This window comes from Triturus cristatus, chromosome 11 (genome assembly GCF_964204655.1).
Source record: "Triturus cristatus chromosome 11, aTriCri1.1, whole genome shotgun sequence".
Classification (NCBI taxonomy): domain Eukaryota; kingdom Metazoa; phylum Chordata; class Amphibia; order Caudata; family Salamandridae; genus Triturus; species Triturus cristatus.
This window is the reverse complement of record NC_140594.1, coordinates 277,650,691-277,677,738: the sequence shown is the minus strand read 5'-3', so window position 1 is coordinate 277,677,738 and position 27,048 is coordinate 277,650,691. Positions and strand designations below refer to the sequence as shown.

The 27,048-nt window shown below is 45.6% G+C and overlaps 1 protein-coding gene across 2 annotated transcripts in view; it reads right to left on the bottom strand.

Annotated features, from left to right (window-relative positions):
• The window catches only part of LOC146784022 (zona pellucida sperm-binding protein 3-like), a 167,610-nt gene that overhangs the window by 72,320 nt on the left and 68,242 nt on the right, over window positions 1-27,048 (bottom strand). For both annotated transcript variants that reach the window (XM_085635833.1, XM_085635834.1), the window contains exons 2-3: window positions 9,593-9,718; window positions 6,000-6,180 (exon numbers count right to left, since the gene is read on the bottom strand). In XM_085635833.1, coding sequence (XP_085491959.1) covers window positions 6,000-6,180; window positions 9,593-9,718 — 307 coding nt within the window. The remainder of the gene's footprint in view (window positions 1-5,999; window positions 6,181-9,592; window positions 9,719-27,048) is intronic.

Here is a 27,048-nt window from a genome sequence, read left to right as displayed (position 1 = left end):
GTGCATCAGGCTGGAACTCGATCTCCTTCCGAACTTGCCGTGGCGAACCGCGTAGTCTGGGTTGGATCGAATCCTCTGGGAACCGCAATTTGCCAGGGCAAGTGCTGGTATATTTATACCTTGAAGGTGACTAGGAATGCCAGTATGGACGTAAAAGTCGGGCAGAGGAACGTCATGAATGAACCCCTAAGGAATAGATGTTCAGGCATACTTAATGAGTTCTTGGAGAAATTAATATTCAAGCTGAGGGAAAATCCTAAAGGCTTAAGGGTCTGGTTTTCCAAGAATTCGTTGTGACGTGGATGGACGGATGTAGGTGGCCATGCCTGTATTTGGGTTGTATGGACAATGTCTAAATAAGGGCCGGATTTCTGTGTCCAAATAAGGGCAATGTGAATTGTACCTATATAAGGGCATAACTCGGGAAACCTATATACAGAATCTAAATCTGCACACAAGAGCTTCATGTGAATCACACATAAAAGAAATGCTATTTCACATGGAACAATTTACAAAAAAGTATTTTTATCATTTATTGTTGTTTTTCAGTTTTTTCCAGTGTCCTAGAACAAGGTCACGTTGCACCTCTGAGGAGGAAACCAACGCTATGTTTTTAGAACATTTTAAAAGTATATTTAATATCTTCCCAAGTGTGGATAGATTGGTATTGGATATTTTTTTAGATCACAGCCCAATCCCAGCACTGTCAGAGATAGATCAGAGGTCTATGGCTAGACTATCTCCATGCAAGATTTGGAGGAAGTGGTGAAAGGGTTATCCTGAGGCAAAGTTTATGGTCCAGGTGGGTTTCCTTCTGAATTTTATGAAGAATTCAAAGAATTTTCAAATCCTTATTTGCTGAACCGCGCCAAATTTATTTTAAAGGCGGAGCACCCCTTTTGTCATTAAACTCGGGGAAGGTGGTTTGCTTTCCTAAAAATGACTTTTTTTTAAATTATAATGAAGTTGCTTCCATATGGGTTCAATAAATAAGCACCTAAACTGATTCACACATACCAGAATAGTTTCATAGCAGGTCAGACACTTTGTGCTAATACTAATTTTCTGATTGAAGTTTTGAATAAGTTTGCTTAGAAGCAGGTTCCAGTGGCAATATTTTTGCTGAATGCAGAAAAGGAGTTTGCTCTTGAGGTTATACAGGAGTACGGAGGAAGGAGGTTTGGCTCTTTCATGCTTTACATCATTGTTTTACTAAATTTGCACAATATGCTTCTATGTTCCAGAAAAACTGTATTTTGTGTAGCCATTTGCAGAAAGAGTTGATAGACTGGATGACTAAAGAAAATAAAACCAGACACCCTCTAAGGTTAGCCAAATCACCCAAAAAGTGAGATATAAAACTACAATGGGTTTTTAAAAGAAAATGCATATTTTTTTGGAACTTATGATATCCCCTATGTGAATTTAGAAACCTAATTAGATCAGGTCGAATGGGATCGTGGAGGTACCATGGACTTTGCGATCACAAGCTGGCTTTGTGAAGCTAGTTGATTTTCTAGTTAATGATAAACCTCGATCAGCAGTAGAAAGCGGACACGGAGTCTGTCCCTGTCAGTTGTAGTGCGAGCACGCCGTTTCTTTGTTCCTACTTTTCTCTTTTGGTGTGTGTGATATAACGTGTTTAACCTGCGCATTGTTTTCGCTGGCTTTTAAAACAAGACCTACTTTTTCTATGCCACCATTCTCCTCGGTCCACCGCAGCCCGTGCTGATTGCTGTGGAGGGAGTTCCTGGTGATATTTTTCCTTCGTTTCCCCACTTCCGGTTCATGTGCGGGGGCCATTTTGGAAGGGGCTGACTAGTCTTTAGTTGGGCACACCTATAAAAAGAGACCTATGGCGCCGTCGCGCAGCGGGCATGCCGGCGGCGCGCCAAAGGTGCGCCAAAAGCAAGCCCGTCTGCGCCAGTTCGACGACAGATGCCAGACATGCTGCCGGTTTTGATAGAGATAGGGTTATCTATACTCGGGAGGAGCTGTGGAACGTTAGGACGTCGGGGAGTGACTGCTGTCTGGCTGGCAGGCTCGTTCCTGAACGCCCTTTTAGCTGCCTGCAATGCAGATTTCAAGCTACACTACCTCCACTATCTTACTTCCCCTCCCCAGATGAAAAAATACATGCTAGCACATTTAGTCTTAACTGTCGCTCTCTAGCTAAACATCTGGCGGATGTTCTGGATTTGTTAGAGGAGGCCTCTCCTGACGTCCTTTTTTGGACCGAAACATGGCTCTCGGATGACATGACCACTGAACCTGGCCTTGCACTCCCTTTGGGGTACAATTTTCTTTCGGTTAATAGAACTATTAGAGGTGGGGGTATAGCGATGATTTTTAAATCAGGCTATGTATGCTCTTTTACTAAACAGAGGATCATTGGCTGCGAGAGTGCCCTTTTTAAGGTTACCTTGAGCCCCACCTACACCTTGTCTGGGCTCCTGATATACAGGCCGCCAGGACCGTCCCTTGGCTTCAGGGAAGCCATGGTAGACATGGTCAGGATTCTAGCAGTCTACACCGCTAACTTTACTATCTTGGGGGATCTGAACCTTCACTTGCAATAAAGTAGAGGATAATGATGTGGGGAATTTTGTGGCATACCTAGCAGCCTGCCAATTGTTACAGCTAGTAGCGGGCCCAACCCATATTGCAGGGCATCTATTAGATCCCGTTTTTACTAATATATCCCACATCACAATGCATACACCGCTCAGGTTAGGCTGGACAGACCATTTTCTGGTTTCTATGTCCCTTCACGATGTCACTCCTATTCGGACTGAAGGTCAGTCCTTCATCTGCAAACGGGCGTGGCACATACTCAATTGGGACTGTCTGGAGGTCTGCCTCTCGGCTACCCGCCCGAATCTGGCTGAAGATTCCAACGAAGCCTATAAAGCATTCTCGCAGTGGATAGAACACCCTTTAGATAGTTTAATCCCTATGAAGCGCTCAGCCATCCGCAAAACCAAATCACGACCTTGGTTTAAGACTGAATTCTCGGATATGCGCAAGGGTTGCAAGAGACTAGAACGGATATGGAGAAGAGACTTCTGCTCTACGGCCAAAGTCATCTATCGGGCAGCAATTAAGAGCTACCATAAGGCCATTTATCGGGCACGCGCTGTTTTTATTTCCAATCAAATACGTGAGAGCGCCAATCTTTCCAAGAGTATTTTCTCTATTCTGGCCAGTCTGCAATCTAAACAAACTACAGCTGGGTCTACCATTAAGTCCAACAAGCAGTGTGAGGATATTGCCCTTTTTTGTGGAAAAGGTGGACTCCATTTATCAGTTGTTTCCGTCCATCAATAGCATCACGCTGGAGCCACGTGGCTGTCAGCAGGCCAACACCCTCCACACTTTTCCACCTGTCATGGCTGATCAACTCTCTGCTCTCTGCTATAAGATCAAGTCAGGTTCTCCTGCCAACCCACTTAAACCTGACCAGTTTAAGAAGGTACTGTCGACAATTCTACCGCCCCTGAATCAGTTGATTAATTGTTCTCTTAGAACAGCTGTAGTGCCCCGGGTCTGAAAACAGGCTAATGTGATTCCTTTACTGAAGAAACCTTCCCATGACCCAGACAGACCAGAGAACTATTGCCCCATTTCTCTGCTTCCATGGGCAGCCAAAATCACAGAGGCCTATGTGAATTCCATTCTATCAGTATCTGACCGCTAATAATCTTCTGGATTCTTCTCAGAATGGTTTCAGGCCGGGCCATAGAACTGAGTCAGCACTTTTAGCAGTTACAGAACATCTTTGGTCAGCTGCTGATGAGGGTCGAACGTCGGCGCTGATTTTGTTAGATCTGAGCGCCGCGTTCGACACGGTGTCGCATGACATAATGCTGAGACGCCTTGCGGAGGCTGGAATTTTGGGCTCAGTTTTGGATTGGCTGGGCTCATTTCTCCATGAAAGGTCATTTACGGTTATTGCCCCCCCCCCCCCCCCGTTCGCCTCTTGCAAACATCCAGTTAAACAAGGGGTGCCTCAGGGCTCCTCCTTCAGCCCCCTATTGTTCAACATATATGTTCAGCCTCTAGCGGCAGTTGCCAGCAGTAGAGGTCTGACCAAGGTCTCCTACGCCGACGATACTCAGTTGGTGGTGGCACTCTCTAATAACACCGAGCAAGACGCCCTTAAGTTTCAGGGCGACCTTGCCGCAGTGGCCGAGTGGATGAACAGCAACTGCCTCCAACTGAACTCTAATAAATCTGAGGTATTGTTAGTGGGTAGGGACCATGGTCGGTGGAGTGATCTCTGGTGGCCAACTAGCCTCGGCAAGCCCCCTTCCCCTAAACAGGTAGTAAAAAACCTCGGGTATGGCTTGATTTCTCTTTGAACTATCAAGTCCAAATGAAAAAAACGGCTGGGACAGGTTTTGGACTCCTTCGGGGGCTTAGACCACTGCTAGGCCTTTGACGCCTGTATACGTCAGGTCCTCATTCAGGCGACTGTCTTATCTAGACTGGACTATGCCTGCTTCCTTTATTTAGGGTCCAACAAGGCTGAGGTCCTGAGGCTGCAAAGGGCACAGAATGCTGCCACCAGAACACTTCTAGGTCTTCGCAAATTCTGCTCTGTCTCTAATGCTATTCGCCATCTGCACTGGCTACCTGTAGCCAGACGCATTGAATTCAAAGCCTTATGCATCGCCTTCAAGGTTTTGAAATTGGCCTCGCCTCCCATTCTGGCTGATCTCTTGCTGCCTTATGTCCCCTAGCGACATCTTCGCTCACAGGGTCAGCATTTGGTAGTGGTTCCCCGACCCCGTAGAGTTCGGTCTGGCGGCCGCTCCTTTCGCTACAGAGCCGCCACCCTTTGGAACTCACTCCCTATTCAGATCCGTGGCCTTGACAACTACTGGGCTTTTAGAAAGGCCATTAAGACCTATCTTTTCCCTGCCCCTTAGTTTTTCTGGCGGGCTCTCTGCTGTGTTTGTCTTTCCTGCATTAGTGCCGGGACTCCCCCTTGCTGGGGCAGCTGTCGCGCTTTACAAGCTAAGATAACATAACATAACATAAAATGTGGTTGCTGTGGTCCTATATTGTTCTCAAGATTATGTCGGAAAGAAAGTATCTGGTAAAAAAAAAAAAACTCATTAGCGCTCCCTATGTGCAGCAACTGGGGTTTTGGAATAAATATCTGCCATCAGTGGAGAAATTCAATGTCTATGGTCAGATTTCTACCAAATGGTTAAGAACGGGCAGTGCAGTACTGACCAAGGACATTTGGCAGTAATGGAGTTACATTTTACAACGTTAACAGGAGCACATTTTTGTAAAATGCAATTTATGTCAAAATAGTTGATTTACATGTCCTCTCAACTTTTTTAATAAAATGAATGGGGGATGCCCCAATCAGTGTTTTAGGTGTGATATCATGGGTAGCGAAGACTGGTCACATGTAATCTGGCGCTGCAGCAAATGGACAAGGTTTGTGATAGTATCTTAAGATTTTGGGAAAAACAGCTGCAGATTCAAATTCCTCAAAACCCATTACTCATACTTTTTTGATACTGCTGATGCCGGGCATGGTCTCTAAACATCAGAAGTTGATTTGTTCTCCATCACTTACCTTGATCAGCCACTGCTCAATGTCTCATCCTCGCGCTACTTCCCCTTCCTTCAAACTTCATCCCCAATTCAAGGTCTTTTATGCATCATGACATAACCCAGCTCATTGAATGCCATCATCGTCCCCTGACTTAACCAAACCTTGTAACCTTTCCCTAGTTCTGTCGCTATTCTCCCTCTTTGCTGCCGCCCTCTAACCAATTACATATTTTATGGGGGGGGGGGGGGTTGTAAATCACTGCTAACCACTTTACAGTGTCCTTGGAGCGCTTGGCTACCCATTAACCCACTGCCTTACGACCTTGGTCTTCGCCATCCTACTCCTCATTACAGCCCATGCCCCAACTTCTTCCCGTTACTACCCCATGGCCCCTCTTCACTCCCATGCATCTCCCATGACTGACCCATGGTTGTGTATTATTGCATAGGTTTTCCCCGAAGTCTTCAAGTCTGCAGTGGGAGCACCATAACACTCATCAACGTAGATTTTCAGAGCCTCCCCCGAAGCGGAGTCCACACGTGCTTCGAGATTAATGGGGAAGCCCCACTGGAAGGTCTGGTACCTTCTGCCATAACTGAGGTCATCTAGAAAAGAAAGAACATGGAAGTAAGCAAAGAAGCAGAACCACACCTCAACCTCTAATCTACAGCTTCAACAAATCTCCCTGCAAACCCCTATTCCACTCCGGTTGACACAGGTTTTCATTAAAGCTCACAAATGTTGGGACTGCTCACGGGACAAGGAGCTACACCTGCAGTTCACCTCTAGGACCACAGAAGGTCAAAGGTCAGAAAACCGAACCTCCAATTCACTTTAAGGCCTGCAGGGTATCAGAGATTAGGGATTCACAACTAGGCTTCGCCTCAACGAGTGCAGCAGGTCAAGGGTCTGTGGTCCAAACCAGAGATCAGGAGCTCACCCGTTGAGTAGACCTCAATCACCGCTGAAGCAAAAGCTTAGCATTCAAGCATGGGGCTCATGTCTGACTACAGGTGATCGGCGAAGAGCAACACATTCTATCATCCAAATAAAGGCCATCTTGAAACTATGTTTTGCAGCACGTGTCCTAGTGCCAGCCAGGCTGACTCAGACCACAAGGGACATCTCAAGTGAGTCACCTGTGAGGAACAGAGGTGAGCAGAGCAAAAAGGAAAAAAGTGAATTCTCAAGATCATTGTGGTGCAAGCCTCTGTCGTGTAGCCTACACAGGATGCAGCTGGAGGCTGGAAGAAAGAGGGGCGATTATTCACGGAGCTCTCCTTCTAACAGAGGATTCACATATTAGGGTGGTACAGTGCACTGATAATTATGGAACATTCACAGGGAGAGGGTCTTATTTTTGTGCACTGACGAATTAGGTACATGCCAAAGGGTGGCATATTTTCAAGAGTAGATAAAGTATTTTACAACAATTAAGCCCCATTTTCTTTGGCTTGACTAATCAGTCAATGTACTTGCAACAATTTTAATACCACAAACTGGCTTGTTTCTAGATACTCAATTGACGGGTGTTCTCAGTGCTCAATTTGTAAACAAATAAGTGCTGGGGCCTTCGTGATGAGGCCACCGCAGTTTGCACCACACATTTCCCCTGCCAGTGCTGAACTTACACAGTGTGAACTGCTACAGTGTGAGAATTCAGACTGTTCAAGCCCCCAAGCTTTAAAAATGGTTTGGGGTCTGGTATTAGTGGTTTTAAACATGTATTGAATTAATAAATAACTGTTTTCCTGCTTATCTTTAAATGAGCAGCCGTTTCAAGTGCCCGTGCTGGCAATTATGTGCAGGTGCCGAGCACTGCTAAGCACCATCTCAAATTAAGCACTCTGGAATAAACTGATTTTGCCCATAAAAAAAAAAAAAAAAAAAAAAAAAAAAAAAAATATAAGCACTCTAAGCCAACTCAATGTATTACACTATCTACACATTGGCAGAATGAAAGACTGAGTCTTCGCTGAAGCTTTGAACTCTGATCTTAAAAGTCTTTGAAGGATACTATAGGGGTAGTAAACCTTACTTAAATTCTATACTATAACTCACAATAGCTCACCTGTTCAGTTTTCATCAAACCCAATGTGTAGACATGCCAAGACAGAAACCAGAACAGTCCAACGTAAAATCAATTTGGCCCACAGGTCAGCCAAGCTCATCCCAGTTTACATCCACTCCCTGCCCACTGCCAGCAAACAGCCCTGATCAGTTCAGTCCAGCCTGTGATGCTGCTCACACTTTCCCTGCATTTGCCAGCCCAACACCAAGCACGCAGTGGAGCCCAGCATCGATCGAGAGCAATTAAATAAATGGTCATTTCTTAATGACTCGGGTCTCATACCGGTTAATGTGGAGGGGATTATAAACAGAAAATACATACATTAATTACATTAATACACGTCTGTTTTGCGCTTTTTGATGGAGTCATGTCTGTGTTGATGGCAAGTCATACAGAAGGGCTGGATAGCTAAAACTCTGCATCACCCGAGGTGATCAGGATAAGCAATTCGGCCCAACCCCAGGCAGAATGCCTCCCAACATGCACATTTACCATGGGTATCGCCATGCGTGTGAAGTGCTAGTGAAAAAACGAACGAATTAAAACGGTTCTTGACATCTGTGTTGTTGAAGGCTTTGAAAATATGCATGATTAATAAATGTGCACAAATTACTCTTCCTGAAAAATAGAATAATATCATGAATTCCTTTTCCTCTGACTGGTCGTTGCAGGTCTCGGCATCTTTCGTTTCCTAAGATGCAACATTTCAGGGGCGAAGGATGCAGCCTGTCGACAGAGGATGAAAACATTCACTTCTATTATGTGATGCATCTTTCAGCAAGACACGTGCAGAAAGAGCATGAATTTATGTCATGCATCTTAGAGTGCTTATTTTACTTCTGGTGCAACGTGCATATGAATAATGAGTGCTTGCATAATTTGTATAATTATAGAGTATTTGTATTTAAAGATACAAGTGTCTGGACGGAAAGCAAAATATGTTGTTAACATTTTCGTGTAACATCTCGCTTACTAAATCGGTTGCTATTATAATGCTATGCATTTCTTCCTTAAAAGTCACAACCCGTGCTCTATAACGTGCATTGTGCAGAACAGAATACATGGACTACAGCGATCGTCAGTTTAACTTGTTTTCACTTTTCTTTATGGAGCCCTTTTTCCATTTAATCTGTGCTCTTTTCAGATCAGTTGGCAGCATCACTCTAACTTAGCACACCTGCACCGTTAGCTTATTTTTATTTATTATTGGACTTGCCTAATGTGTACATATTTTATGGGCTCTCTGAGCATACATTTGCTCAGGCAGAATATGTTGTTACTTATTCTAAATGACTGGGCTATTCTATTCTGTCTTTTAAATCTGGCTTATCTATTTTTCGATAGACAATTCATGTGCGTGTGCATAGAATTGATTTTCTGTTTTGTACTATTTTTGTTGGCTACACTACTGCTGTGATTTTAATGATATTCACTGAATAAACGTAAGGATAAAAAGGACACGCCTTTTTGTAATATATTTAGGGCACAGTTTTGCATATATTTTGCCTCCCACTGATGCTGTGACCCTTTTTGACAGACCGAAAGCGCCAATACTAGATTATACTAAATGTAATTTAGTTATAGAATAGTTTCAGAATAGAACTTTTTCAAAAGTTTTTAGTTTTTATTTAATAGGGGCTGTGGGACTGGTTTTCCCTCCAAGGCCTCATTAAAAGTTTCCTTGCCACTTTTTTCCTCTTCAAACCAAGTTCAAGTGTGCAATGTGTCATATTTGCAATGTGTACTGTGCAAGGTGTATATGCTGGAACTTGCAATGAGTGAGTATGCTTATTACTACCAGTGGTAGCTGCTGTCTGTGCTCCGCTTGCCATGGCAGTCAGTCCTAACGGGGATACCAGGCCCACCAACCATTTTTGTCCAGGTTCTGATGTTTAAGGCAGTCTGACACCTACACGGCACAGTCAACCAGCCAGTGTGGTACTCACCGTTTAGAAGGATCAGGACTCCACGGAGGTCTTCATGCCCCGCGTGTACCTCTCTCAGAGTGGTCTCTGGCGTGGAGTTTAAGGCATTGATTGTGCCCAGATCTGCATCCAGGTTCAAGTCCACACCTGTTGATGGGGTGGAGAACAATATATTGTTGAATCGTGTTTTGCATTCTGAGGTAAAGTCCAGATATCACTCACTTGGGTACTAAAACAGGTAGTTACAGTTCACACTCTTCTGCCACAACACACTTACTGGTCATAGCACTGGGATACCTCTATGAGGTCGCTAAGCACTATACAAGCCACCCTTCATTCATCAGTGAACGGTGCTCAAATGATAATGAATGCTGCCTGTTTGTGCAATTAGCACGACCAAGCTCACTTCAGGCCGCTGTATAAACACTGGTGCAATGTGACATCTACACAACAGTGCCCACTGCCATACCGTGTAATCACACTGGTGCATTGGGACATCTATGCAACTCTACCCACTTCCAGCCCCTGGATACACACAGGTGCCATGTGACATCTCCGCAATACTGCTCAATGCCAGCCCCCGATACACACTGGTGCAATGTGACATCTACACAACAGTGCCCACTGCCATACCATGTAATCACACTGGTGCATTGTGACATCTATGCAACTCTGCCCCATGCCAGCCCCGGATACACACAGGTGCCACGTGACATCTACGCAACAGTGCCCACTGCTGAACCGTGAATGCACACTGGTGCAATGTGACATCTATGCAACTCTGCCCCCTGCATACACACTGGTGCTATGTGATATCTCTGCAAAAGTGCTCAGTGCCAGCCCCGGATACACACTGGTGCCATGTGACATCTACACAACAGTGCCCACTGCCGAACCGTGTAATCACACTGGTGCATTGTGACATCTATGCAACTCTACCCACTGCCAGCCCCTGGATACACACTGGTGCCATGTGACATCTCCGCAACAGTGCCCTATGCCAGACCCTGGATATATCCTGGTGCTATATGATATCTACTCAACAGTGGCCACTGCCGGCCACTGGATACACACAGGTGCCTTGTGACATCTAAACAAGTGCCATTGCCAGCTCCCAAATACACACTGATGTCATGTGACATCTACGCATCAGTGCTCAATGCCAGCCCCTGGATACACACTGCTGCCATGTAATATTTAGGCAATTGCCCATAGCTAGCTGCTGGATACACAATGGTGCCATGTGGCATCTGAACAAGTGCCCACTGCAGACCCAGGATACACACTGGTACCATATGACCTCTACGCAACTCTACCCACTGCATCCCCTGGTTACACACTGGTGCTATATTACAGCTACACAACATTGGCCACTACCAGCGTCGGAGTATGCACATATGCCATGGGACTCCTACACAGTAGTGCCTACTGTCAGCCCCTCGATACAAACTTGTGTCATGTGGCATCTACACAACTCTGCCCATTGACACAGAGGTGATGGCACCAGTTATCATGCTAAATGAAGTCTGATTCACTTTCAAAGGACTAATATCCAAGGCTATTGTGTAAAATGCCAAGTGTTGTGAAGAAACTGACATTTTAATTAAAAAATCATGAGTTGTCAATAAATCTGACATTAATTATATAAGGAGACTCACAGACATGTTACAAATATTGATTGATTAAGATTGCCATGACGAAGCAACGAAAGGAAGTAGTGAAACAAATGTTGGTAGTGACGACTGGAAACGATCACGGGAAAGTACAGGCAATCATGAGCAAACAATGAGGAGAATAAGTGTACAGATACATTTATAAAAAGTAAATTCACTTGGTAAAAGTACGCTAGAGTGTGGCAGGAACTCTAAGAGGTTACTGGAAGACTCCAGTGATTGGAAAATATTAACCGAGGATGCTTTAAGCGTAGCATACCCGTGGGAGAAAGAACCTGCAGGGTCAGGTGGTCAGAGTCCGGTAAGACAAACAGGAACAGCAATGCCCAACTGTCGCAGGATAAAGCATGCAAAATTCTCTCAACACAAATGTATGTAGCAACAAGTGGAGTCAGTGGACACGGCCAGCATCTAGTGTCATGCTGAATCTGGAGTGGAAAAATGGCAACAGTCCACATGTAGAGCAGGTGTGCTACCTCAACATTGGCTAGGGACGTAAAGTACCAAACCAATTGCTCCTTTTCATGAACAGAAAAAGATTTCAAGTTGCTAGTGGGGCTGCACGCAGTGCCGTTCCCGCCTTAAAAGTGGCTTCTAACTGACTTCACACTGTAATTCCAGAGGTCTTTACTGGTTCCATAAAAGCAATTGCCACACGGTCTAGCAAATCTACACTCATTTAAATGTGAATAATGGTTCATTTGCACAAAATCACCAATGCAAGGGATGCTGTAGTGTCTTTGATATTATGCGCGCCAGGACCCTTGTGATTCTGGGTGGACTGTAGACAGGAAGTGCTTAGTCTTCTGGGAGGTGTTAAGGTGTGGTTATGAAAGTTATGATGCAATGCGGATAGTGTGTGACTGTATGCGGAGGAATAAAGATGTCTGCTGCAGAGTTGTGTGTGTGGTGTGTTCATATGCATGCTCCTATGCTGGGGAAGACGCTGCAACCTCAACAAGTTGGGGATATATGCCCCGAAGAAACAAGGCTGTTCTCCCTGAGAGTGCAAAGGTACAGTAAACTGCTCATGCGTGCAACATGCGCCCCAAAATTGATGCAAAGCAGTCTGCGGTTGGCATATGTGGAGTCAAAGTCCTGCTCCAGCCCATACACAGCCATCGAAGAAGTTTGAGGTCCTGCAGAGGAGCACATTCAAAAAGCCTATGAAAGGTAAATTTTCACCCAAGCATGATGACAGGCAGGTAAAATGATAGATGAGTTTGTTGAGAGACTTGACGCACTTATCAAACATAAGTTCTGTGACTTCAATGATGAAAAAGCCAGGTACCTTCGAGTAATTGATGGCTGTCTTTCAGACTTTTTCAGAAGACGCATGCTGAGAGAGACACTCAGTTTAGAGAAGATGCTAAGGGTTGCAAGGGCAGAAGAAGGAGAAGATCGACAAGCTGCCCATATGGAAGCAGGAACAGCGTGTAATGAATCAGCGTTGATCATGGAAAGCAAGCATAAGCACAAAATATAAGCACACAAGTCGATGTTTCTGAAGAAGAAAAAAGTTATGCTTCCGATGTGGGTTTTTATTTTCCAATGAAGGCAAATGTCCAGCCATAAGACAGATATGCCAATGCTGCATAAAGAAGACCACTTCATAACAGTCTGCAAAGCGAAACAAACCAAATGAGTCACAGCTAGAAGATAAAATGGTTGCCAGAAGGTTCCAGAAGCATTCTTGACAAGCCCACAAGGCACCATCAGTTACAACAAGTAGAAACCAAAACCAGGTGATCATTGCCAGGCTCATCGCATAAAGGCTTGTCACTACATTATCAAGCGCTAGTGAAGAAGATGGAAGTGCGTTGATGATATTGACTGCCGCTCGGAGCCACATCTTTGCCCACGGACCTTGGGAGCAGCATTGCGGGGCCTCTCGGCGGTGATTGCTGATTGAAGAATCTATTGGGAGTACTGGGGACGACCTGTAAGGAGCCGGGACTGCGAGTACCAGCGGCCTCCCTGTTCACGGTCATTGGCCGCAGCTGCTGACTCTTCCCGGCCCCTCCTCTCTTTCCCACTATAACTGCTTCCACAGTCACGCGTACGCGGGACGCGTCGGGGGCGTGTCCCGGGCGAAGCCCGGGCCAAGGGCGGGCCCGTTTAAGCCCGTTCGAGACCGAAAGAGACCGGACTGGGCCCCCTCTCTTCAATCCGTGGACCAAACTGTATGTGTACCATTTAAGTTATATTTATTCTGGTTTTTATTGCTCCTTGAACGAGGCACCTCTTATTACAGGTTACTACAGTATTGACTGGTGCATAATACTACGATCCAACCTTCCTGTTCTCTCTCTAATTTGACAAATGGCAACCAAAGAGAGCAGGATTCCTGTTACTAATGGTAATCTTACTGGCACCTTAGACCATTTTATTGTCAGAGCAAACTCTGTGATTGATCAAGGCATTGATCTTATGCAGCGTAGAGTGTCGCAGGATCTTGCCCATGCTAGGAGATCTTCGCTGGGCCTATTTGCTACTGCCCGCTCCCCAAATGGTTCTGGTGCTAAAACTACCACTTTACCCCTTACCCAATTTATGGATGACACATCCCACAGTGATTCCCTGAGTTGTGATGATCTCGCGACAACTACGAGAGTTTTATCACCCCCAGTGATCAGACATGGACCGATCCTTCGGAAAAAAAAGGGAAATACTAAAGAGCCGATTCCGAAAATTAAGCCTAAAGCTTCTAATGAAATTAGATCTAAAACTGGGGGAGTTAAACCTGTAAAACGGCGAAATAGTATAGTCTTAGAAACTTCAAGTGTGGTCATAGATGGCCAGGGAAGCCATACCCTATTCCCATTGTCCACCCATCCGAAGCCTCAAGGGGATTCCGCTAGCCAGGTTCTTGCTGATTCTTCTGTTTTACCGTCAAACGTAGATGGGGATGCAATAACATTACACAATATAGATACATTGCTGCGTACTCTTCTTGGCCCTTTGGAAAAAAGGCTAGATAGCTTAGCAACCCACATCTTAAAGCTCGAACACCAAATAAGGGGATTTATAGATGGTGCCACCAATAAAGTAGGCCCCACATGTTCCTGAAGTTGCACTCCTAATGGTAGGGCGGGAGGGGTAGTGACTGATGCCTCCTCTTCTTTAAGCTTAGACATTCGGCCAGTAACTAATTCGCATCTTGCACCCCAGGTAGTTCCTGCTACTACACTTAATCCCCCACAAGTACAACACGAAGTTAGGCCACCTGTTAAGCAAAATTCAAATAATTATAATACTGGAAAGGCCACCCTGGCTAAAGAGAGCGATAATGGAAGGATGGTGCAGAAGGGAAATCAGGGAGAGGCACTTGGGTTTACCCCGAGATTTGATCTGCCCCCGGAAGCAAGCCCTTATCTGGTTGTCCTTACAGGGGTACCAGAAATTAGTGACCCTAGTAGCGAAGACTTCACCAATTTGAAAAACAAGACAATACACTGGCTTAGCATCCATAGGCCGCTTCCCCCTCACGTTAATAGCGAGATCATCATGGTCAGAAGGGTGGGTTGGGTGGGGTGTACCCCTAAAAATTTAACTGGCGATTGCGTTATAGTCAATTTCCGGGATGTTAGGACAGTAGATTATATCTGCAAGTGGGAAACATCCCGCTTTGACACAAAAATAGGGGTGCGCCCCCTCTCCTTCTTCTATCCATCTGGACAATCGAGGATAGAGGGAAATGGCTGGACCTTTATCCCTTACTCGCGTAGGGGAGGCGATGGGAAGTCTAGGCGAGATCCATACGCCCTGAAATGGTCTTATACCCCCTGCTCAAACAGATACAGTCTCCTGGACCAGGTTGACTGACTGCCCAGGTATACCCAAGCAGCACAGGGTACAATGGGGGGTAACATTTTGGGTCCTGAGTTAATTGAGGCAATAGGGGAAAGCAGTCTGTCAACTTGCATCCAGGGGCCCTCATCTGATACTATGGGGATTACTAACAGTCTCCCCCCAGAGAATACCACACTGTCTCCTGGTGTCCCGTGCTCGCCCGATAACTCAGAAAGTACTAGTGCTGTTCCACCGCGGTTTATTGAACTACAGTCCCAGAGGAGTCCATCTCATCAATCAGATCCTGTATCAAATCCTCCGTGCCATCCTCAGCCTATGAACTTAATATCTTGGAATGTGGCGGGTTTGAAAAACAAGTTAGCCTGCCCAGAATGGGGCACCTTTATTGATACCTCAGACGTGATCCTACTCCAGGAGACTTGGGCTAGGGAAGAGGCTCATAGATTGGGGTTTGTGGCCTTCAATATCTCAGCCCGTTGGGGTGGTAAAGGCCGCCCCTCTGGTGGCCTGACAACGTGGGTCGGTATACATCTGGGGTGCAGGGTGGATTCGATTCAAACAAATTCGGACGATATTCTATGTGTCCTTATGACATGGCCCTCCTCATATAAATTGGCGGTAGTGAATGTATACTCCCGACCAACTGTATTGGCAAAGGAATCTAAGACTATTGGGGAACTATCAGTTTTCCTTGAAACTCTAAATCGAGATATTCACTATGTGATCGCAGGAGAGTTTAACTGCCATTTCGAGCCCCTGCATGGGCTGAATGAGGGGGTATTGTCGGGAGAGGATGAGTTCTGGGGAATCCCTCCCAGTAAGTATACTTATGCAAAGGCCTGGACCCCATTGGCCTTGCAGATTAGGACTTTAACTCTTCATCATTCGGTCAGGGCGGTTAATGGTCGGAAGTCCTCAGACATTCCCTCCGAGCCTACTTACAACAAAAAAGATCGGGAATCCCATTTAGACTATGTCATGGTTGAGACCAGGTTGTGGCAAAAGATAGTGGACCTGGAGGTATTGAATAGAACGGACAGCGACCATAACACACTGTTGCTGAAAATGGAATCCCCTAATATCCTGAAAAGCCAAACTGAACCGACCTCTGACCCTGGTCTGGTCATTACCAATAACAGGAGGCGGGTCAAGTGGGGGAATCTGCGAGAGAGGAGGGACGCTCTCTCAAATTTATATACACTCATCCTACCTTTTCTTGAAATGGCAAGTGACATTTGGGCACAGGGGCTACTTACCGGTACACCCAGGAACCTGATTACTGTCCACCAGGAATTGGTAGACACCCTGGCAGGCATTTTTAACCCTATTGTAACTTCTAGTAAGTCTAGGAATTCCCCATCGTCCTGGTATAATGCCACGTGTAGGAAATCTAAATCCGACTTGATCCATGCTATCAAAATCGGTAGCGATAGGTTAACTATCTGTGCACTTAGGCACTCCTACAAAGAAGTTATGAAACAGGCTAAAATAGATTGGGATCGGGAAAGATGGGAGAATTTAGCATCCGCACTTGCTAATAAGGAAGCGCGGAGATTCTGGGCCATCGTGAATACAGGGTGCGATGAACCCCGTAACGCGATTGAAGTTAATCTAGACGCGGGGGTGTGGGAATCTCATTTTAAATCTCTTTATGCAGCAACTTCGGATTTAGATCTTTTGCCCTTCCATGCATTCCCTCTAGGGGATGATGAGGCCCTGGAATTTTCCCCAGAGGATGTCTCTAACACCCTTGCAAAATTGACGTTGGGTAAAGCTCCAGGTATTGACAAACTCCCTGGGGATATGTTCAAAGAACAGCCAAAGATATGGGCGCCGTATTTATGTGCTCTATTTAATTCCATTCTGCATGGTGCTGAGGTTCCGGATTCTTGGCTGGGAGCAGAAATTATACCAATTTATAAAAAGGGTTCTCCCCTGCTCCCCGTCAATTACAGACCCATTAGTCTCATTGATGTCCCCCAAAAAATATTCGCACGTCTTATTTTAGATCGTTTGCAGGAGTGGATCAATGAGTATGAAATTCTTTCACCATATCAGGCTGGATTTAGGAGCAAAACATCTACCATGGACCAGATCTTCCGTTTAATAATGCTGTATTGGAAGACTGTGACGGTAGAGGGTGGCAGCCTCTATATAGATTTACGTTCAGCGTTCGACACTGTCCCCAGGGGTAAACTTTGGGCTGTCTTACGGGATTTGGGAGTTCCGAATTCATTACTGGGGCTACTGGTGAGGTTGCACACACAAAATTTTGCACAGGTCAGGTGTGGGAGAGGGGGTGTACTGTCTGCTAGGTTTCCAGTGAACAAGGGGGTCAGGCAAGGGTGTGTCCTGGCACCCACTTTGTTCTGTCTATATGTAAATGGGATGATATCTTACTTGGATGCGGTGCCAAACAATGATGCACCCAGATTGGCTGGCAAGAAAGTCGCGGCTATAATGTTTGCCGACGACACCTTGCTATTATCTAAGTCACCCATGGGGATACAACGCATATTGAATGGTTTTAACAACTTTTGCTGTGAACATGGTTTACAGATAAATGTAGACAAGACAAAATTTATGATCTTTAACCCCTCATCACACACCAGACCATCACCCACCTTGGATTCGGTTCCATTGGAGAGAGTCCATACATTTCAATATCTGGGCGTCACATTAAGTGAAAATCTCTCCTGGGGTCCCCAGCTGGCCAAATCTCAACTCAAATTGACCCAAATAGCTGGGGGAATACTAAAAATGACAAATGCCTCCACATATAAGCCTATAAGCCCTGGCCTTGAAATTTATAAAACGAGGGCAAGAGCGGCGGCATTGTATGGAGGGGAATTATGGGGGCATGCAGTTAGACCTGAAATTACAAAAGTAGAGAACAGATTTCTGCGGCAGCTGCTCCTGCTTCCCCAAAGTACACCTCTCCTACCGCTAAGGCTTGACTTGGGTCTACTCCCCATCCAGGAGGAATTAGCCATTAAACCTCTTAGGTTTTGGAGGAGGCTATGGCTGACGCCCAAACTCCTGCAGTACAGAACTGAACTTCAAGAAATATTGTGTTTAAGCAAAGCAGTGCATATTCCCTGGCTCTCTTATGTCAAACAAGAACTCCTGACAATGGGCCTTGCGGATATGTGGTTCAACCCGGCAATAGCCTGTAGTGAGATTTCAGGGAATTCATTTACTGAGTACCATAGATCTCGCTGCTCCAGTGTTTGGTTGCATGACTCGCAGAATGGTTCGATGGTAAAAGCATTCTTAGAGGTTAAATCTGTATATTCATTCGAAGATTATTTGAATGTGATTTACCCTACTCTGGCTAGGAAGCTTTATATACAATGGAGGTTTGGCTCCCTTCCTATAGCGTGCCTTACCAGCAAATGGTCTCCGTCAAGGGCCTCTCAATGCCCAGGTTGCGGTATGGACAATGAAAATGAATGCCATATTTTATTTTTCTGCCCTCTCTATAGTAGAGCCCGGAAGTACTGGATAGTACCAATTTGTAGAAATTTAGGCTTCCGGAAATGCTCAGATGCACTAAGAATTTTTAAAACTGATACTGCAGGCCACATTGTGTTTGCACTTTCAAAGTATTTGCATACTATTTGGATCAAAAGGAGTTTTGTAATTTCAAACAGTGGTTAGTAGTTTTGGTCTATATTAGACACTGAAATTGTAGTTATTGCCCCATTACTGTATGTTTTTATTGTATATATCTTTTATCTGTTCTTTTATGGCTGAAACATTGCCGAAATAAAGATTTATTGATTGATATTGACTAAGAAACGACATGCACATGAAGAATTAACTGCTTGCAAAGAAGCTCGAGTCAAAGAAGAACCACCAAATGAAGCAGCAAAATTAATTTGGACACTGTCCTAAAACTACAGAAAAGGTGAACGGCTGCCCCATAAACTTCATCATACACAGTGGTGCATCGATTAACATCATGCCTGTAGAAAACTTCAGCCTATCTACTGTGCCACGCCTTACTCATTCAAACACAAAGGTATACAATTGGGCTGCTTCTAAACTGGTACAGAGTCAAGGGTCATTCACAACAACTGTGCAGCGCGAAACAACGTTAGTGCAAGAGCCAATCAATTTCCTTCAGGAAACTTCATCTAGTGCATGCCTACTTAGCTTTGCCACTGCTGCTGGACATGGGACTGATATCTCTCAACTACAACATCCATGCTCAGTCTGAAATTGTGAGTCAGTTTCCGTGGTTTCTTGAGTTAGAAAGACTCAAGAAAATGAAGGTGCAACTTCATATTAATGATGACATTCGCCCTGTTACTCAACAGTACCGCAGAGTCGCTTTTCACCTGCAAGAAGCTGTAGAGAAAGAACTAGAAACACTATTGAAGCATGACATCATTGAATGCTCCACCGGTGTTACGCCGCAGGTTTCACCCATAGTTGTGGTGCCAAAAAAAAGACATTGGAGGTACAGTGCGCATCTGCATGGATATGCATCAGGCCAACAAAGCAATCAAGAAAGAATGAAATCTTGGTCTCCGCATAGACATGATCATGCAGCTGAACGGAGCCAAAGTCATCAAAGTCACAGACATCACCCCGACCCAAGACCTCTGCGACAAACTGGGAACCTACTTCCATCTCAAGATCGAAACCCTCTACGACAACTTCATAACCACCCTCCAGATGCGCAGACGCCCCCCCAAAGACACCAGCCAACCCACCATCTCCAACTGGACACCAATCACGACTGAGGACACCGCCTCAACCACGAAAGGCATCCACTCGGGCCCCCACCGACCCCTGCCCTCCTCACATCTACCACAGAGCCGCGGCCGCCATCGCACGCGAACTGCAACACACCATCAAAACCACCTTCAAAACATGCACCTTCAGAGACAACTGGAAGCACGCAGGAGACAGGCCCCTGATCAAAAAGCCCACAGCGGACCCTACCGACCTCAAGAACTACCGGCCCATCTCGCTCCTCCCATTCGCAGCCATAGTTGCAGAGAACAGTCAACAGGGAACTGACAATTCATCGAAGAGAACGCCATCCTCGACCCGTCCCAATCCGGATTCAGAACCAACCACAGTACCGAGACCGCCCTTTTTGCCGTCACTGATGACAACTGCACCCTCCTGGACCAATGCCACTCCGCAGCCCTCATCCTACTCGAGCTGTCAGGGGCCTTTGACACCGTCTCTCACTGCACACTAGTCGCTAGACTACACGACTCCAGCATACAAGTAACAGCCCTGGAACGGATCTGATCGTTCCTCACCAGAAGAAGCCAAAGAATCTGACTGCCACCCTTCCTCTCCAATCCTATGAAAATCACCTGCGGAGACCCACAGGGTTCATCCCTAAGTCCGACCCTCTTCAACATCTACATGGCCTCCCCTCGCAGCCATCGTCCGACAATACGGCCTCAACATCGTATCCTATGCAGACGACACCCAGCTCATCCTCTCCCTCACCCGAGACCCCACCACCTCCAAACTCAACTTCCAGAAAGGGATGCAAGACGTCGCAGACGGGATGACCAACAGCTGTCTGAAACAACGCTGAAAACACAGAAGTCCTCATCCTCTGAACCACCCTGTCAGCATGTGACAACACATGGTGGCCGACCGCCCTCAGAAGTCCACCTACCCCCTCAGACCACGCCAAGAACCTGGGCATCATACTCGACTCCTCACTCGCCATGAACCACCAGGTCAACTCCGTCACATCCAGCTGTTTCAACACCCTCCGCATACGTCGCAAGACCTTCAAATGGATCCCCCCCAGAATCAAGGAAGACAGTCACCCAGGCATTCCTCACCCGCAGACTGGACAACAGAAACGCACCCTACATCATCATCAACAAGTCCCTACTCCGCAAACTCCAGACCAAACAGAACAGGCTCGTCCTCGGCATACCCCTGCAAGAACACATCAGCCAAGACCTACGAAGACTCTACTGGCTCCCCGTGGAGAAAAGAGTCACCTTCAAAATACTCACCCACGCCTACAAATGCCTACACAACAACGGACCCAAATACCTCAACGACAGAATCAACTTCCACGTACCCAAAAGAAACCTCCAATCCTCCAACCTCGCACTGGCCAAAACCCCGTGCATCCAGAGCAGGCGGAATATCCTTCTTTCACATTGCAACCAAGACCTGTAACGAGCTACCGGCAGAGATCAGATGCGCCCCCTCCATGAACACCTTCAGGAAGACTCAAGAACTGGCTCTTTGGCTAAACCAGACCAGCGGACCCCCCTCAGCGCCTTGAGACTCTTATGGGCGAGTAGAGTACTTACAATTCCCTGATTGATTAATCTTCTTGACCTGAACAAAGTATACTGTCAACTGGAGCTGGAAGAGAATTGTAGGTACATTACTACTTTTTTGGTTCAAATTGGTTTGCTCAGATACAAATGACTGAGTTTTGGAGTATCTTTGGCTTCGGAGATAAAATCAGGATGTTATTTGCTGAATAATTCAACTTGTTACACATGCTTTCAATTACAGTGATGACATACTGGTGTTTGGGATAACACAAAGGAGCATGAAAATGCTTTTACACAAGTGTGCCAATTACTTGCTGATGCAGGTCTCACTCTGAATGCAGTACGGTGTGAGGGTCACAAAACCATACTTAAATTCTTTGAGCACATTTTCTGATGGGGTAATGACTCCAGACCTGGATAAAGTGCAAGCATGGTCATCTACTTGCCCCACACAAGATATAAATGTGCTACAATACGTTTTAGGCATGGCCAGCTATTGCTTATACAGTTGTGGCTTTGCTACAGTGAGTGCCCCATTGATAGACTTAAAGTGAAATGTCCTTTCCACTGGTCTCCTGAATGTGATAAAAAATTCAAGGAAATAAATATTGTGATTGAGAATGCAACTGAAATGGCCTATTGTGACAACAAGTTACATACTGAGATCACAGTAGATGTGAGCCCAATGGGCTCGGAACAATTCTTGCTCAACACAATGGCCATCTGAATGCCCAGAGACACATTGTGGCCTATGACAGTAGAATAACATCAAAACTATATACCCCACATGGCCATTAATATGTTAACTTATAAATCCAGTGTGTTGGAGAGTTAATCTCATCTTTTATTTTATGCAATTATTTATCGAAAAAAAATCATTCATTATTGGGTTTTTTCGTCTGCAATACATATAACAATTAACACTATATACAACATATAATTCAATTAACAACAATCTAATTGTAATAGAGACACATTAAAGAAAAAAGAAAAGTAGTAGTTTTTTTTTTTTTAACTAAGTCCAGAATCCCATGAAAATCGTGAGGGTATACAATTTCAGAGTTCTTTTCACCTCACAATAACCTAATGAATTCCCCTCTGGGGGTGAAAACACGTCTTTGTGATTCCCTCTCTCCTTTTGCCTGACCTATCATTATTTTTTATGATCACTTTTGGCACTATTCATTATCCACAAGTGATGTAAGCTGTTTTGTGTGGAGAGAAGGGTCTCAGACATCTACCCCAGTATTTTTGCCAGTGTTTCTAGACCTCTGTTATAAACGGGGATACATGAATTTTTGTGACTAGGTCTTCATCAGGGTACGACAGGCGTTCACAGAAGATACAACTTTATCATGCCAGAAGCACAGATCATTAAGTTCTCTTTCCGGCTACATATAATGTTTTCTGAATCTTTGTTGCATTGCAAACAGTGTTGCCTCAAACAAATTGGGAACCGCCAGAGTCGGGCTCTAATGGCATCTCGATGCCGCGACCAACATTTGCGCATCAATGACAGTAGAAGATGGTCTGAAACAGAACGTGCCTAATCTGAGCCGGAGAAGGAGAGTCTGGCAGTAGTGTGGGCTTCAAATATTTTCATATAGGAAATGTTTTAATATCATCACAGGCCACCAGGCATTGCTCACCATCTTTGGAAACCCAAAAGCTAAGATGGCCACTTGCAAGAGTACGACTATGCGATTGTACACAAGCCGGGGAAAGACCAAGACCCTGCAGATTATTTTTCACAAGTGCTGCTAGATCGCCACAGTTCGAGTTCTAAAGCGGCTGAAGAATAGCTCTACTTATTGTGAGGTCCAGCACACTAGCAGCTTTATCATTTTAACTGATTATAGCTGCTACCAACGCAGATAAAGGCCTGCTCATCCTCAAAGAACTCAATACAATGCAGTCTTGGAAGAAAAGTACTTGACCTTCTGTAGATGATGTTGAATTTCAAAAACGTACTGGATGAGCTATTCATCACCTGAATGGCTTGAGAATCATCATACCCGAGAGACTGAGACAGCAAGTCATTGAGCTAGCCCATGAAGGACATTGTGGCATTGTAGCCACCAAAAGAGCCCTAAGAGGCCAAGTGTGGTTCCCTCGCCTAGATAAACGAGTTGAGAAAGAGCTGAAAGCATACCACTTTTGTACCTGCTTATCCCTAAAGGTGATGCAGCATCCAGTGAAAAAATCTGACGTTCCTGCCCATGCCTGGGAGAGAGTTGAAGTTGATGTATTTTGGCCTCTAAGAAATGGACATCATCTCATGGTAGTCATTGGTGAGTATTTGTATTCTCCTTTGGTGGAAGTCTCATCATCAACAACAGTTAAAGTCATTGAGAGGCTTGATGACATATTTGCAGCGTGGAGCATCTCTGCTACTCTCAAATCTGATAATGGTCCATCTTTCAATAGCAAAGAATTCAAGGAGATTCTCGTTTCACTCAATGTCAAGCTTCAAAAGAGTACACCTCTCAAGACCAATGGTGTTGTTGAACAATGTATGAGCATCCTCAAGAGGATAATTCAGTGAGCATTGATGGCCGGAATCAATCTAAACTAAGCCATGTGTCAAACCATTTGTGCCTATCGATCAACTCCCCGCTCCACAACCGGTGAGAGTCCTGCCACCTTTTTATTTGGGAGAGCCATCGGAACCAAACTACCACAATGTACATCGGACTGATCGATGAATACCAATAAAGATCATGTCATAGACACTTCTCACAAGTGCAAAATGAAGACATGGGCTCTTCAGCGCCGACGTGTCCACAAAACAGTCTTTGATCAAGTGGACTGGGTACTGGTCAAACAGAAAAGGAAGTGGAAAACACTCCATTTGCTGTCGGCCCTTTAAGGGTTGTAACGTGCAAAGGACACATGGTGACAGCTCATCGTCCTGGAAAGTCTGTCACACTTTAAACACCTACTTCAATGTTCGTCAGCTCCTGAGATCACTTGTGAGGGGACCTTGCCTAAATGTCCAGATCAAACGTCTGAGCCTATGTCATCGGTGCCTGATCAAGGTGAATCACGACTACCTCAAACCACCCGATCTGGCAGGCCAGTGCGTGCGCCTCGGGGAAATAGGATGCTAATGTTGCCTGTACTTTTTATTTAACAAAAGGGGGAGATGTAGTGTTGTGGTTCTTGGCAGACTCTAAACAGGAAGTATGTAGTCTGCTGTACGGTGTGGTTATGAAAGTTATGACAATACAGACTGTGTGTTCATTTGCATACTCTCGGGCTGGGGAAGATGCTACAGATGCCCACTTTTTTTTGTTCAGTGTTAATTGACAACAAGTACACGATATGCCAACTAAAACAAAAATGTCCTCCAAAAAACAGAAAATAAGCTTGATGAAGCTGGTGTTGATACTCTAGGGTGTTCTCACACCCCATTAACAGACGTCGGCAATTCAAAGCTGCCAAAAATTATCTGGAAATCTCCTGTTTGCAGCTTGTTTTCCCTGCCCACCCTGTGATATCAGCTACTCACTGTGTAACCACGTGAAGGGAGCCGATATTTTGTGCTACACTGTGGCACAGTGTGAATTGGCAATGGCAGGTCTGCATAGGGATGGAAAGGCTGCATTCTTGGCTTTGTAGGATCGTCGGTGGGTGCAGCGCACAAGTAAAGGCTTTGGCCATACTCATAAATGTGATAAGCAGCTGAATTCCCAGATGTTGTAAATGATGACCAGTATGCCGGACAATGAGATACTGGGTGACCGGACTAACACTGACCCATGGCTCACTCCGAGAAGTAACTGTGGTTCGTTCAGTTCAGCTTGAAATGTAATGTGTTCCCCCACCATCCCATTACAGCTCAGCCGTTGGTTACCAGGCACTTGCTGATTCCTCGACTACACACGGACTTGTTTACGAGCAACAGGAGGTTTGTTTACTATGTGCATCTAATTTCAGCATGCAGTGTTTTTCAGCTCACCTCAAGTTATTAATAGGTGAGCCAGGATTGGCTAATCACCGTGTTGTTTGTTATGGTTTGTTTGTCACTAAGTTCTTGTTTTAGTAACAGTAATCATTATAATAAGTCTCAGTGGTGGATATTGACTATGGAACTTATGATGGCACGTGCATTCTATTCTTGTGCATTATTTATGAACCTATTGGAAAGGTTTGGCTCTATAAAGATCATCAACCTCCTAGTAGGAATGCAATTTTCCCCTGCTCATAACAATGTTTTGTTGTGCTGTTAATTGCCTGTGTCATTTATTATAATTAGAATGGTGGTTTATAAGGTAAAGACACTCGATATGAATGGTGTAAATTTCCCACCCTACCAGCTTTAAAAACAGCGCGGTCCCCGCTTCCCGGGCGCCGCTCGTAGCTGTTGCTGAAGGCTCTCGTTGTTGGGGGAAAGCTGTCAACTCACCTGCCTGTGGATATCTGGACCCTGTTTTCATCAAGGGACTTTGGTGTGTGCATTTTCCTTGCCGGCGGGACTGCGAGGACCAGAGTGCTGAGCGCGGCGATCACCGCTGCACCTGGGCCCTCTTCCCGCCAGCTCCTCCTCCTCACTCCCATCCTCTATTTCTACGACCCTCACCACCTACGCGCTAGCGGGACGCGTGCGGGACGACGGCCGTGCGAAGACCGGGCAAAGAGCGGGCCGTTTGAGGCCGTTCGAGGACGGCAGAGGTACGGCCAAGGCCCCACCGTGCTACCAATCCCTGCATTTGGTACTGGAAGAGTTGCAGGAGAATGTCGGCCAGGGAAACTAGAAGCAGATCTAATCGGGCCGCTGGAGCGCCGAAAGGCCCCTTAGACACCTACTTTGCTAAAGCTGGTTCTTTAATCATTGACGAAATTTCTATCCTTGAACGGCGAATATCCCAGGAAATTGACTGGGTTAGAAGATCCTCGCTAGGGCCCTTGGCACTTGCTATCACGCCTGAACAATCTGTTGCCCCAAACACGGTAGACCCTGGAGGATCAAATGTTATTCCTGATTTAGCTGAGCAGTGCAGTCCTATTGTAAATACCACTGACGGCGAGATGTCCGATATTACGGAATTAAGCATCATGCCTCTCCCCTCTGCAGAGCGCCATCACTCCCCTTGAAGGGGACTTCAACCCTCTCTACCGGTGACATAATCACCGATAATCCTATCTCCACTTTAGATTTAACACGGAGGTCAAGGGAGGGGGCAATACCGAAAAAGAAATCCCCAAAAAAGGTTGGTTCCTCTGGCGGACGTAAGGTGAACGCTCCCAAGTGTTCTACCAAAAACGACTCGTCCCACAAGATCCCAAAATCAAAGTTATTAAGGCAACCTGGGGCATCATCTGCTAAAAATAGGCCTGTGCCACCCCCTACTTCTAATTGTACAATAGGGAATGAGATACCCACTCTCTTGGATATCCGAATCCTCCTAAGGGAAATCCTCAATCCCTTGGAGGCTCGCATCTCCAAGATAGAGTCACTTCTAGTGAAAATTCACACGGGTTTATTATCCACAGTAGAGGGGAATGAGACTTCCAATGGCAATACTAACAAGGAGAGGGATAATAATTTTGAACACCCACCCCTACCTATCCCTATTCCAACGCAACAACCTTCCGCATGTACATCAGGGAAATCCTTGCCACTCAATCCATCTAGCGCTAATACAATTCGACAAGAAGCCTCGGCTCCTCCCCCTCTAGAGACACCAACGCTGGCCCCACAGCATAG